Below are 13,904 nucleotides of genomic sequence, written 5' to 3' on the forward strand. Positions count from 1 at the left end.
GATAGGGCTCATACTACTGGAGCCATGAGAGGAGTCTATGAGCCGGTTTGCTGTTACATAAGTCAAACTAAAGAGATTCAAACGAGAGGCTACACTTCCCTATCTATTTGATTTTATTTTCCACTTTCCAGCTCATCCTTGCTCACCCATGTGCAGATACATTTTTTTTTATTATTATTATTAGTAGTAGTAGTAGTGGTGTGATTTCCATTCTCCGAGGTATTTTGCAGTTACAGCAGTCATTGATGCAGATGCCTCAATGCATCAAAACAGCTGTTCGACTCACCAGTGAAGTCATTGACTTCTTTTGATGATTCAAACGCTCTTCGCTTAATAGAAACTGTACACGATCCATTACTTACACATTTTTACAGCTGATGCACTCAATTTGTTCTTGACTGTTAGACCTTCACAATGAATACACAACGACAAACACACACTCTTCAGTCCGTCCCTCTTGACAAACACACACTCTGGTCTATAACATTAAGTGTAATTACTGTAGCTGTCTCATTGTCTCTTTTTTTATTTAATGGTCTTTAATGGTATTTAATGGGGTTTGAAGTCATTGCATTTACTACTATATGCTTCAAATGTACTTTTTGTTTTGTGAGAAAGTGCATCAAAGGAGAGAAAAAAAAACACTCATTAAAGCTGCGGAAGTGAAAGTAGACTGGTAAAAGCTGGAAAGAGGCCAAACCAGACTAAAGAGGTAGAAAAAAAAGAGACGCTCCTCTGACTGTAGAATTGGGCCTTTTCCTCTTGTACCTGGATACTACAGCAACACAAAAGGCCCTTACAAATCCACCCTCGAGGCACCTTTTTGTAAGATGTTGGCCAATATTTCAAAGATTCCAATACTACCTTAACCGAACAATGTGTAGCAACTAACAGCAGGTTAAAGAAACGTGAAATGTGCATAGGTATGCTTACTCACTGACCATGAACTGACACCAAGTTCAACACTTTTCTAATCAACTTTCTGAAGAGCATATTTATATAAAAGACACCTGAAAGGCATTTGCTAAAATGTCACATTTTAAAATACCGCCGATGATGTTACAACACGAGAGATGTGGTACTAACAGATTAAAGAGTACTTCTATATGTAATACTGAACTTAATGATTTAGTTATCGTGCTATAAATATGAGTTAACCTGTGGGGATAGGTTAATTGATTAATCTAAATTGCCCATAGGTGTGAATGCGGCAGTGAATGTGAGTGCGAATGGTTGTTTGTCTCTGTGTGTTGGCCCTGCGACAGACTGGCGACCTGTGCAGGGTGTACCCCGCCTCTCGCCCTATGACAGCTGGGATAGGCTCCAGCGCCCCCCGCGACCCTGAAAAGGATAAGCGAAAGCGAATGGATGGATGTAAATATGATATTTACTGCAGGAGTGAGGGAATTTGGCATAGTGTAGTCTGAGTGATGCACAGTAGAGAGTATGAAAGAAATAAGAAGGAGAAAGGAGCACAAAAGGAGCGCTCAAAGACTTATTTGCCCAAAAAAAAAATGCAAATGTGCAGATGCAAATGCAGAGGATGTGGACACCACAGTGTGTGTTCAGGACACAAGAAACTTGCATTGAAATTACATTAAACATTAACCTGAATGTTATCATTATCAAAAATTTGAATTTACCTATAAAGCACTTCCCCTGAATTATGACAGCTAGCAAGTTTAAAAAAAACAAAAAAACACACAAAGCTTCAGAGGATGAAAGTGTGAGCAGGAGGATCCTGTCACTTTGTGGGGTTACAAGTTTTGCATCATAAAGTTTGATCTTTGCAAACTCTTTTAGCTCAGATTCATGCATGCAGCTATCAAGTAAGGAGTGCAGTGAGTATTCAGCTTATTATTGTATAAAGGAAAACTGGTCTATAACATTGAGATGATGGAAGCTGTAGAAAACAAGAGAAATATGGTCACAGTTTAACTTCCATGCTTGAAGCGTAAAAACTAATAGAAATAACAGCTTCAAAATAGTGCCAGGTCACTGGTATACCTGCCGTAATCTCATGCATGCTTTCACTTTTCAAATACGACATTACTGCTGTGTTTAGACAAAAGACTTTGGCTATTTAAGAGGATTAAACGTATTACTGGGAGTTCTGTAGAGAGTACTGAAAGGACTACATTGACAAAAAGCCTATAAAAGATAATTAATCCACAACTACCTCCCTTCAACAGCGCAAACAATAAAGCACAAAATAACTTGTGAAACCCTGACAACCTGTGTGGTAATGTTAACCAGCCATTCAGCATGACCAAGGACTGGGCTTTCAGTTTGGTCTTGGCTCAGGAATCACCTCCACACACAGAGACAGTGAATCAGCTGAGGCTGAAAGATGTTCTTCCAGATGACACATTTTGTGCCATGACGTTTGGAAGAAGAAGACGACGACTCGGTGTGATTAAGGCCTCACTTTCCAGCTCTGAAGTGGAAACAGTGCAAATGACTTATATGCAGACTATGTCTTAAAGCAGCAACACACGATTCCTCCAACACGTATTTCCTCAGATCCTGTTTTCACAGTGGTAGAAAATGATTTTGAAGACACTAGGACAATGATAAAAAATAAATAAATGCATTTAAACTGGATGGGGGGGGGGGGGGGGGGGGGTCCATCAGAGACAGGATAAAAAAAAACTTTCATCACAGGGCAAAGGTAACTACGCATCTTTTTACTAATTTACAGATACTTGTTCATCTAAGGCAGGGGTCGACAACCTTTACTATCAGAAAAGCAATTTTTGAGACACTTTAACCAAATAAATCTATAAAACATGTTAACATGTCTCCCTTTAAAGTACTGTAGATATGAAGCAACGCAGGTAAGTATGAGTCCCATCTGTTTTGGTGTAATTTAGTCAAATTTAACCTCCTAGGACCTGGCGTCCACATATGTGGACATCACATTTTGGGTTATTTAGACCAAAATACTAAATCTTGCTCTACAATGGCCTGATGTCCACTTACCAGGACATTATATTGCAACTGTTCTATCAAAATTTTAAATGAATATCCTCATATGTGGTTCTCATTTTCCTTACGAACAGAAATTAGGTAAAAAAAAATAAAAAATCTGGTACTTCTTTGCTTTTACATTCATCAGGTCCCAATCAGCCCAAATATCAAAGAGAAATTAAAAATGCATGATGTGGAAGAGTTCACGTCTTAGGAGGTTAAAGGAGTTTAGATAGACAATGAATAAAATACAATCCCAATAAGATCCCAGTAGCTTAAAAATTCAATTTAATTTTGAACAAACTCCAGCCAGAGCACACCAATACACCGACAGTGTTGGGAGTGAAAGCAAAGTTAAAACAAGTTTGTTCACAGGCTGTTAAATTGAAGGCTTTTCTCTGCAGCATTTATTTTTGGGGGGGATTTGGAATCCATAGGTAGGGGGACTCAAAAATAGTCACACAGGCTAGACATATGTATAGGATACACATCCTGCTCTGTCACTTCAACCCTTTTGCTGTCCTTCACTGCATTCATGAATCTTCTCTGTTGTCTTCCTCTTTTCTTCCATTGTACGATATATGCACTCTCTCTATTTCAGGTAGTTTCACTACTACCAATTAAGAATAGCTTGAAGCAATATTTGATAAAAAATTTAAATAACACAATAAACAACCGTTAATTAGTATCGTATTACTGTTCATACAATTTTTTTGGATCCACTAGAGAGCTGCATGAGGCTCAGGAGCCAAATGTTTGAGACGCCCACTGCCACCGCATAGCAGTGGTCAAAGTGCAGGATTTCCCCTTAAACTGTTCTAATACTCACATAAACAGTACAACAACTCTAAAGAGAGCCTTTATCTAAAAATCGACAAATATTGTTTGCCGGTAAATTAACTTTCCATTACTCACTAAAGCGAAACAAATGACAAATATTTCATTAACAGGAATCTTTAAATTAGAGCTGTATTCTACATTTTCCCCCGTTTCCACAAATGGCAACACAAACAAGTAGACCTACTAAAAACCAAAACCACAGACTGAGCAGATGGTGGGTTTGACAAAAGCCTACTGCCTCATACGTTCAACAGAAGTCTGCGATGCTGCATGACTAAGAGACTCTAACATGTGTCATTTTTGTTCACTCCTTTAAAAATCCTAATGTAAGGACTAAATTGATGTGCTTCTTCTCCACTATAATAATAAAAAAAAATCTATTTTGTCCTCACAATCACAAGGAAACTAGGCTAAAATAAACATAATGCACATAAACACAATGATTACACCTGGAGAAAAAAAAGTTTTTGTGTTTTTTTCCAAACAAAACCAGCCAGAAAAACAGATGAGTGTCAGCGCCGGGTCGCTGCTTTTGTTTTGTCTCTATAAAACACTCGCACAGGAGAGGAATGAATGATTCAATCTATTATCTCCACCGCCACAACCACGAGTACAACGCCACAGTTGCTGTTATTATCATCACAGTCATCTGCTCTGAGTCAGCCTCCACAAGCTGTATTGAAGGAGATGATATTTTCTCTAATGACATAAACAGTCAGCTGGTAGACACGCTGACTCGCGCTCTTCTCTTTCCACACACACTCAGCCATATATCGACTCTCACTCGTCTAGACAACAACGCTGATGATTTAAATTGATGGCACGCACGAATGCACACAAACAGGCAGATGCTCATTCAGACGCGCACGCTGCATCACACTGCTGACAGCAGCACGCACACATGCACGCACACACACTTCCAGATGTCAGGTGATGACAGCTTTGGCTTGTTAAAGGCTCAACAGGAGAGCTTACAGGACACCGACTCATTTCCCGTGGCTGAAGTGAAGTGTGGCAGGTGTTCTATTGTTTTCTGACTTTTTATTCTTAACATGCTCTGCTTCCAATGGGAAGGTTGCCAATATTTGTTTGCATGCACTCAGCTGCGTGCAATGGTTCCGTCAGTAAAGATACTATTAATTAAAATACAAAAAAATACTACCAATTAAACTTGTTAAATAGGAGTTGTGTGTCTTTATGGTGCCCTTATGTAACCCATTATCTGCATTTATTTACATAATAATGTTTTTGTAGGGTGAACAGTTGGTCCTCAACTTAAGAAAACAAACACTTTTTACTTGTGCTGCATTCATTTAACACAGCGTGCAAGTACCGTGTGTATAAAATCCCTTTTGAGGTTCTCCTTTTCAAACAATCAGCCAAAAAAAATGAAGTTTTCTCCACAGACTGTATTTAAAAGATGAACAAAAGGAAGGAACAGATCAAGGGGAGTACCAGAGGACACTGCGTACCTCTGTGGTAGTGGCGTATTAATCATAAAGTAGCCATAGCCTCAACCATACCCTGCTTTACTGTTTGTTTTACTCACAAAGAGATAGTTTGTTCACAGAGTACAAACAGATTCAACTAACAAAATATTCATGAATCCTGGGTTTGTGCACATGCACTGCGGACTTCTATGCAAGCTGACTTATTTTGCAACCAGTGGCACACTGGTTCAGGGGGAAAACAGAAGTGAAATGTGTGAATCAAACACCGGGGCAGCCACTTTCTAAATTAAGATCTGCACCTATTTGCATAGGACTTGTTTTGATCTGACGAAAATTCACTGATCCATTTTAATCAGGAACTGCATTTTTGGCTACAAACAAAGCACTCTGAATAAATACTAAGCATTATTTGCTCAAGTGCAGAATATAAATATTGTGCTTGCCAGACTAGAATTTATGCTTCTCCAAACAAGGTGACAGGCAAGAGTGAATTTAAAAAAACATTAATCTCGATGTTGATGACCAGTTGTATATAAACGACTGATCTAAAGGGAAGATTTTCCCCAAACTGTCCCAATTTAGTAGAAACTGACCTGTCTCTCTACATGCACTCGTGTTTTTTAGACTGAGGTTTTGCCCACTGCACTGCAGTGGGTAATAAGACTTGTTAGAGAAGATGTAAATGTTCCTTATAAGCTACTTGAAATGCTCAGCCTGGTGGATAAACTGAAGCCAGACACTGGATGATGCTACAAAGATGAATTGAGGGATCACTGTAGCTGCAGGGACACTACTGATACGTTAAGCAAGCTTTATGATGAAATACACAGTTTAATGTTACCTGCTAGTTCAAGTCAAAATGACTGCTCTATTAGCCATGTAGTCAGGTGTTGATTAATATCAGGTTAAAGCTGTTAAAGGGTGAACAGGAAATGCATCAGGATAAAGGAGTTTATATTTATTACATCAAGATCTCCCATTAAAAAAAAGACAAAACCTACAAAAAGAAATACCACATAGACAAATCAGCGGATAAAAATTAAGGAGCGAACAGAACAATTATTCTAAGACTCTTTATACCTCTAGTAATTACAGTTGTGGTCAGAAGTTTACATACACTCATCACAAACATGTAATTTTTGGCTTTTAATTACTTCTTTGAACTATTTTTTCAGGTTGGAATGATTATATAACATGTATCTTTAATGACTTTAAAAACATGAATTGGGTGCACAACGTTGAATTTATGACATGTAAATGGACTGGTTTCCTTGCATGGACCAAGCTTTAAAGCCAGTTCTGAAATGTTCAATAGGGTTGGGGTCGATGCTATGCGAAGGCCATTCCAGAAGCTTAATGTTGGCCTGCTTTATCCTTTCCAAAAACCAGTTTTGATGTGTGTTTGGAATCTTTGTCCTACCCAGTTGTGTCCATGTTTCAACCATCTAGCTGCTAATTTAAGGTGAAGCTTAAGAATTTCACCTTAAATTATTTATTATTTCACTATATCAAATGTGCAGTAACAGCAGCAAAAACAGTGCATGATGCCACCAACACCATGCGCGACAGCTTGTACAGTATTCTTAGATTACTGTACAAGCTAAATGTACAAGCATAGCTCTTGTCATTGAGGCCAAATAGCTCAATATTAGTTTCCTCTGATCATAAAAATATTGATTTTGATTTTTCCATGATGATATGAACTGTGACAGTGATAGTGTAAAATTTGTTTCACTTGTGGACAGTGCAACTGGTGTCCCAGCAGCTCACAGTTCATGGCAGGCTGGTTGGTTCCTGGGTTTTCTCCTCTCACCTGAGGCTGACAGTTTGGGTCTTCTTCCAGACCTCTACAATTCTCCTTCTTAGATCTTCACTCTGTTTCTTGGTCTTTTGCACTGTTCTGAGTATTGGTCAGTCCAATGAGCGCTGTCAAAAAGAGACTACTGGTTGTAATCAACCATGATCACAAACAAGAAATTAATAAGCCTTGTCAAGTTAGACGACCTTCAGCACCACTAATTAAAAGATTTAAGTATATGTAAATATACATTCATGCCAATGATGAGTGGATGGAAGCTTCTGAGAATTGTTTAACTGTTATTAAGTCATTTTTAAACATCTCAAAGTGTTGGCAGCTTCTAAAATAGTCAAGTTAATAGAACATCCTATTGCTCTGAGGTCAGTGAAAAGTCAATTTAGATTGTTATTTATAATGGCACTTTTATAGTCTTGCTGATCCCTTAAGACACTTCTACACTACAAGCCACACTAAGCCCTTCCCACAGACGTTCACACGGCTCTTTATCACACACACATGCACACAATAACACCAGTGGATGCGTTGTGGAGCAATTTGGGGTTAAGTATCCTGCCATAGGACACTTTGATATATAGATCAGAGGAACCAGGTATCGCACCAGCAACCTAGTTACATAATTACTCCAATTTACATCTTAGCTGTAATATGACATCAGGAGTAATATATTTATCCTTAATTTCACTTGATGACTGATCACATGAATACTTAAATTAATACATATATGTCTTAAAATAAATAATCTGTTTTCCCACCTACCATCTATTATAGGGTTAAACTATTCCGTTATATTTACAGAGACGAGTGAATTGACGTGTTTTTCTCCAAAAGAATTCTTCTCATCTCTTTTCATCTTAAGCATCTTAAGCTGAGGCATGAATCAACTTTAACACCCACATGATTGGACTGAAGTGTCAATCATCACTGCATAAAAACATTTAACAAAAAGAAAACATAAGAAAGAAAACAAAGAACACAGTACAGGAACCATAAAATTCTTATTGTAGTTAACGCTGAGAGGTAAAAGGGTTCACATCCGTGATGTTGCCACGCAGGGTATTTCAGAGGTTTTCTATAGAGCCCTGATGATGCGAGAGGAGGCAGATTAAGACCTATGTTTGCTGACGAAGGGCACGGGAAAATCCCTAAGTGTCATGTAAGGGCTCAGTGCACTTCAAGCAAACTGTCTGATAAAATGTGACATCCGATCACATCTAAAAGCAAAAGTGTGTTGGAGAAGAGTCAAGTGAAGGGAGGTTTATTTAGAAAGCACATTTACAGCGGTAGACAAATAAATAATGCAAGACCGAAAAAACAAACACTTGCCATCCAGCACCCCACTGGTTCAAATCTGTGGAAGGACTCTGTGTCTGTTTGCTGTCTTTATCTGTACAACATGAATCATTCAAACGGGTAAACAGTGTTCCCTCAAAGGCATTCATGGTATTCCACTCAGTGTTGTTAAAGTGAACAAAAAAGAAGCTTGTGAACATGAACCCTGCCTTCTTTCTCACCTCTGCACACCTGTCCATTAGCTCTTTTGCAGAAGACATTTTGATGTGTTGCACTGGCACAAGTAAAGGTGTAAACAATAAAAATAATGAATGGTAAATTCCATGCAGCTGCCCCTGTTTCAGGGCCCTGGTATTTCTCATGCAGCTATAATTACATATAGGATTATTTTTCTTATGCTTTGCTTTTCTTGCTGTGACATGTCAAAATGTCTTCTGTGAACACAGCGCGCTACAAACCAAAACTCTGGCCTTTATCATGGTGACCTGCCGCAAGCGGTCATTTAAAGGTGACCAATTAAACTGCGTTCTAAGCTGATCTCGTTTGCAAACAATCTTGAGTGCAAACATCCAGCTGCACTGCACAGCACAAGGCAGACACTCCAAGTTTAAAGTGTAAAATTAGTGTAAAATTTGTTTCACTTGTGGACATTGCAACTGGTGTTTCAGCAGCTTACAGTTCATGGCAGGTTTGGTGGTTCCTGGGTTTTCTCCTCTCATCTGAGGCTGACAGTTTGGGTCTTCTTCCAGACCTTGGCAAAGTGGTGACAGATCTGAAACTTGTATTTACATACAACTACTTGAAGTTTTTAAATGTCTCCAAGAAACCTTCCAAATTTGTGTAAATCTACAATTCTCCTTCTTAGATCTTCACTCAGTTTCTTGGACGTTACCACTGTTCTGAGTACTGGTCAGTCCAATGAGCGCTGTCAAAGAGAGACTACTGGTTGTAATCATGATCGCAAACAAGAAATAATAGGCCTTGGCCTTGTCAAATTACCGATAACGGTGACAGATTAGTGTTCTAAGTGGACCTCGTCTGCAAACAATCTTGAGTGCAAACATCCAGCTGCACAGCACAAGGCAGACACTCCAAAAATAAAATTCTGTGGCACAAACTTCAATGATCATCTCTAAAGGTGCCATTTGTTGATCAGTCCTTCAACAGACCACCATAACATTACCGGTTGCGGTTGCTAGGAGTTTTGTGGTGCAGAGCCTTTACTGATCTCCTTATAGAGATTCCCATTTGGTTTGTCTGACTGCATACTGAGCAAAGAACAGAGCCTACCGAGAGTCTCTGAGGACTCTTTAACTAAAGCAGGAGGCTCTCTGACATCAGGGCTTGAACCATTGTTCTCAGTGGGTCAAACTGCTGCCCTCTCACAGCTGTGTGAAGCGGAGGGAAGTAGCTGCTGCCTATTTTCAGACATATCTGTCCTTCATAATGAGTTTCCAAGATGCCTTGTCTGTGCTTTAGTAAAGGATGCACAGATTACAAACATCCACGTACAAATCTTTTGCACATTTGCAGACAAATTGCACCAGCACACTCTATTCCCACGGGACAGGTACGATCTCCTCAAAGACACATCAGATGTTTTGTCTTGATCTCTTTCCTCATATGATACAGTCTGCCTCTCTCAAATCTTTTCAAGGTGGCTCCCACTCAAGAATAAAATAAAATGGTGCTGATATTTAGGTTTGACATATCACTATTCATTCGATTTTACTTTACATTTGACTAATTGATGCCATTTTGTTGTGCAACACCTTCATGTGTTACCCAATTTCTCACGTGCAAATTATCTCTCTTAAATAGCAGTTACTGTGAAAATACTAACCCTCACAGTAATCTTTATTTCAGCCTCTTTAAACCTCTTGTTAACTGTCCTTCTGTTTCAGTCTCTCATCCACTCAGTCTCCCATTAAATGCTCTTATACCCCCTCATTTTTCTCTCTCTTCACCTTCCTCTGCTCCCATCTCCTCTGCCCTTCTTTCAGATCGTGATACAGTTTTCAGCTGGGACCAGCATGTCCCCATGAGGAGGGTGATCACCGTGTTTGTGTATCTGAGATGAGAGAGAGTCGTGTGCACATGTGTATGGGAGAGAGAGAGAGAGACACTTTGTTCTCATTGTCTTGGGTCCAAGAGTCCTCTTAGGGACAGGAATGAAAGAAGTGAGAAGTAGGCACTTATGTGCAACAGTTTCCTGTATGAAGGAATGCGTGTGCGTGTGTGTGTGTGTGCACGTGTGTCTGTGTGTAGTAAAATGGTCTTCACCTTTCTCAGTGTGGCTACCCACAGCCTAATCTTGATCTACATCTTGATATTTTAGCTGAAAGCAACTGTAAAAAAATGAACAGGCTGCACATTTGAGGAAGCAAAAAAGGCCAGAGGAAGGGAAAAGATATGAGTTTGATGTTGCATGATTGTCCCATGGCACATCTAGTTGCATAATACCTATTTCCTTAATCTCAATTATTCTTTTCTGCAAAAGGCAATCAGTCTGTAACCTGTTTCCAAATTATGTAATAAAACAGCACCAAATGCCAGTGTTGTTCAAGACTAAGGTGACTGCAATCTAATTTGATATAAACAGGGTGAATTAATATCGGCTGCTGGAATAATATTTACTTTCCCGGGTATGACAACCAGCACCTCTCTTCTTTAATGTAAAATAAATTACATCCTACAGCAGAGGTCAAAGTGGAAGCAGTGTTTTTCCCGGTTCTTTTCTTTTTTCCTGCACATTCTATTAATGTAACAAGTGAGTGACAAGTGACTGTAATTAACTGGAAAGTAGAAAATAAAAAATGTGTCTAATGGACATGATCGAGAAACCTGAGTCTAAAAAGGCAACCATGTGGAGCCAGAGGTTCTTCCGACATTACAGGTGTCATTCAGTGAAGGAGCACTGCTCTCCTCACGTCTTTGAGTGAGTCTATGGGCATCCCAAAAATATTACGCAACATTTGAGAAACTGACACACAAACTGATGTGGGATATGTTACACTCAGCTCTTACCGTCGGGGTACGCTTTTCACTCATTCACTAAATAAAATCTGTACTTGCACAAACACTCACCGGGGCTTCCAAAAAACAACCCGTAATCTAGTCAATCAATAAAAGGTTCCCCGACCTCTACCTCTCTTTCAGGTGTTCCTCTAATTCTTTTATCCTCTCACATGCCTCCTCTCCAGTATGCCTTACCTTCCAGAGTCACCTCTTTCCCGGCTCGTTTCAGCGCCTGCACAGCCTCGTCGTGGGTCGCGTCCCGCAGGTTCATACCGTTCACGGACAGGATCGCGTCCCCCACATACAGAGACTGGGTCTGGTCCGCAGCGAGCCCCTTGAATATTTTACTTATGAGGATGGGCATCTTATTCTCCTTCCCTCCTTTGATGCTAATCCCGAGTCCCCCGACTTCCTGCTTGGTCACCTTGACGCACCGCTTTTTGTTGGCGATCGCTTCGGGTACCCGCTCCGGGAGGTCCGTGAACGCGGTGCGCACAGTTTGGGGGCCATTGTTGGAGTTGGTATTACTGTTGTCATGGTAAGATCCGTTGGTAACGCCGTTAGAGTTGACATTGTCATCGACACTCTCGTTAATGTTGCTCTCACAGCTTAACGTGAGCGCTTCCTCGTTCAAGTTGACCAAAACTTTGTGCCACTGCTCTCGCACCAAAACCTCCACAAATCCACTTTTTTGCACTCCAGAGCCAATCGGAACTCCAGTCGCTACTACCACCGCCATCTTTGGAGCATTTCTGTAAAAAATCACATGTGATTTAGTTCCCAGCGCGCTCGCAAGTTCCACCCTATCTCCCTCTCGCCCGGGCTGGACTTTGCCCCCTCTGAAGTTTTCTGCAGGACTTATATCGAGCGTCCCGTCCGACCAGCCCGAGCTCTTTCAGCGCAAACTCCCCCTCCGCTCTGCCTGCCCAAGATCCTATCTGCTGGGTGGAGTTTTCCTCCCCCCGCCGTCAGCCGATCCCATCTCCAGATCCCGCTTGTACAAAATGTGTACATCATTTGCCAACTTCTTGTAAAACACGCTAACCAGTGCAGAGGTAAACAAACACCGGGAAGATTAGGCAAAAATTCACTTCTCATCTATTCCAGCTAATTCAGAACCGACAAGACTACCATGATATGTGCCTACACTACTGTCATGTTAGAGTGGGCTTTACGAATCTTTTACACTGGCAGGAAAAGAAAATGTAATTTGTGGAGTAGAATATTTTTGTTTTGTGCGCTCTTGGGTAAGATGGAACTGAAGTCACGGAAAATTTGCATTTTTTCCACGGCGCTAGATTTTTAAAGACATATTTAAATAATATTAATAATAAGATGAATCATATATATGACTAGAACTAATTTCCAGTCTTCCAAGTGTCTAGTGGGTTCCAGTCTTCTACGATAGCCCGTTTTTCCGTGGGTGAAGTGAGAAGGTTTTACGCGCGTACAGGAATGCGCCTGTGCGGGTTTTGTTGTTTCGAAGAACGAAAGAAGAGAGGGAGCACGTTTTTCTCTGAAACTCTGTCAAGGAAGGCCTCCCTCTAAGGCTTTGCTTTGTCTACAATTATTCTAAAGGACGTCCTTACGCCCCGTCAATCACACACGATCCAGAAAGCTGAAAAAAAAAGTCAGTCAGCTCAGACCTTGAGAGCGCAGCTGGAGATGTCAGCATAGTAACCGGAGCTTCTCGGAGCATCGCTGGTCAGGCGGACCTTTCTTCACAGGCTTAACCCCTGTGTTCAAGTCTAGTGAGTGACTGACAGTGAGGCTGAGACAAAATCTGTTTCATCTCATCACCAGCTCCTGACTGCGTGTCAGTAAAAGCTGGAATACTGAGAACAAGAAAATGTTTAATGTAAACGTCTTTAGCTCCGCAGCTGTCTGGCTGTGGATATTACTCACAGCTGCTCAAGTGCTGAAACGTGCTGAAGTAGACCACAGTGTCACACTAAACTATTAGAAATGTTGCTACGACACCTACCGGTGACGCCTTTAAATACTAAATACTGCAGACTGCTAATGTAGAGTATTTTACCTCGGTTTTGTGCCATATGTGCACAACTAGATTGTGTTTGGGATTAAGTTAAAACGTGTCATTAAAAGTTGTTCAGTTATGGAAATATGTAGGAATGCTGTGCAGTGTGGGAGACAAGCTTCCCTACAAGCCTGCCCTAAAAACTATGTCAGATCATTACTACTGAGCTGCACTAAAGACATGATTAACTTGTTTATTGTGAGCAAGAGACTGCAACAGAAATACAAAGAATATTTTTAGTTTAATGAGGTGTAGGCGCTACAAGCGATTTTTACTTTTATATGGAAATGAGCTGTCACGTGAAATGTACAATCTTTGTTGTGATAATGACCTTCAAAACAAACAAAGAAACAGAGAGGGAGAGAGTGCTATCTTTTTAAAGGTGATGGTACTTAAAGGTGTTAATAAATCTTTTTTATATCCCTCCTCACCCGGCGACTTGATTGCACATTTTGTTTTCAGTGCATCAGAGAGCAGC

General features: G+C 40.4%; 1 protein-coding gene and 1 long non-coding RNA gene across 2 annotated transcripts in view; both read right to left on the reverse strand.

Moving 5' to 3' along the window:
• The window catches only part of sntb1 (syntrophin, basic 1), a 39,787-nt gene extending 26,632 nt beyond the window's left edge, over positions 1-13,155 (reverse strand). Inside the window, exon 1 of the mRNA XM_040012949.1 lies at positions 11,584-13,155. Within this exon, the coding sequence (XP_039868883.1) occupies positions 11,584-12,127 (544 nt within the window). The 5' untranslated portion in view covers positions 12,128-13,155. The remainder of the gene's footprint in view (positions 1-11,583) is intronic.
• Positions 2,878-11,543, reverse strand: LOC120722118. Its single transcript, XR_005693358.1, has 2 exons — positions 7,694-11,543; positions 2,878-7,529 (listed from the first exon to the last, which is right to left on the reverse strand). It is a non-coding gene; the product is annotated as an uncharacterized LOC120722118 (long non-coding RNA).
• Positions 13,156-13,904: the final 749 nt, after the last annotated feature.

The sequence above is a fragment of the Simochromis diagramma genome, unplaced genomic scaffold (genome assembly GCF_900408965.1).
Source record: "Simochromis diagramma unplaced genomic scaffold, fSimDia1.1 OVJJ01000618.1, whole genome shotgun sequence".
Classification (NCBI taxonomy): domain Eukaryota; kingdom Metazoa; phylum Chordata; class Actinopteri; order Cichliformes; family Cichlidae; genus Simochromis; species Simochromis diagramma.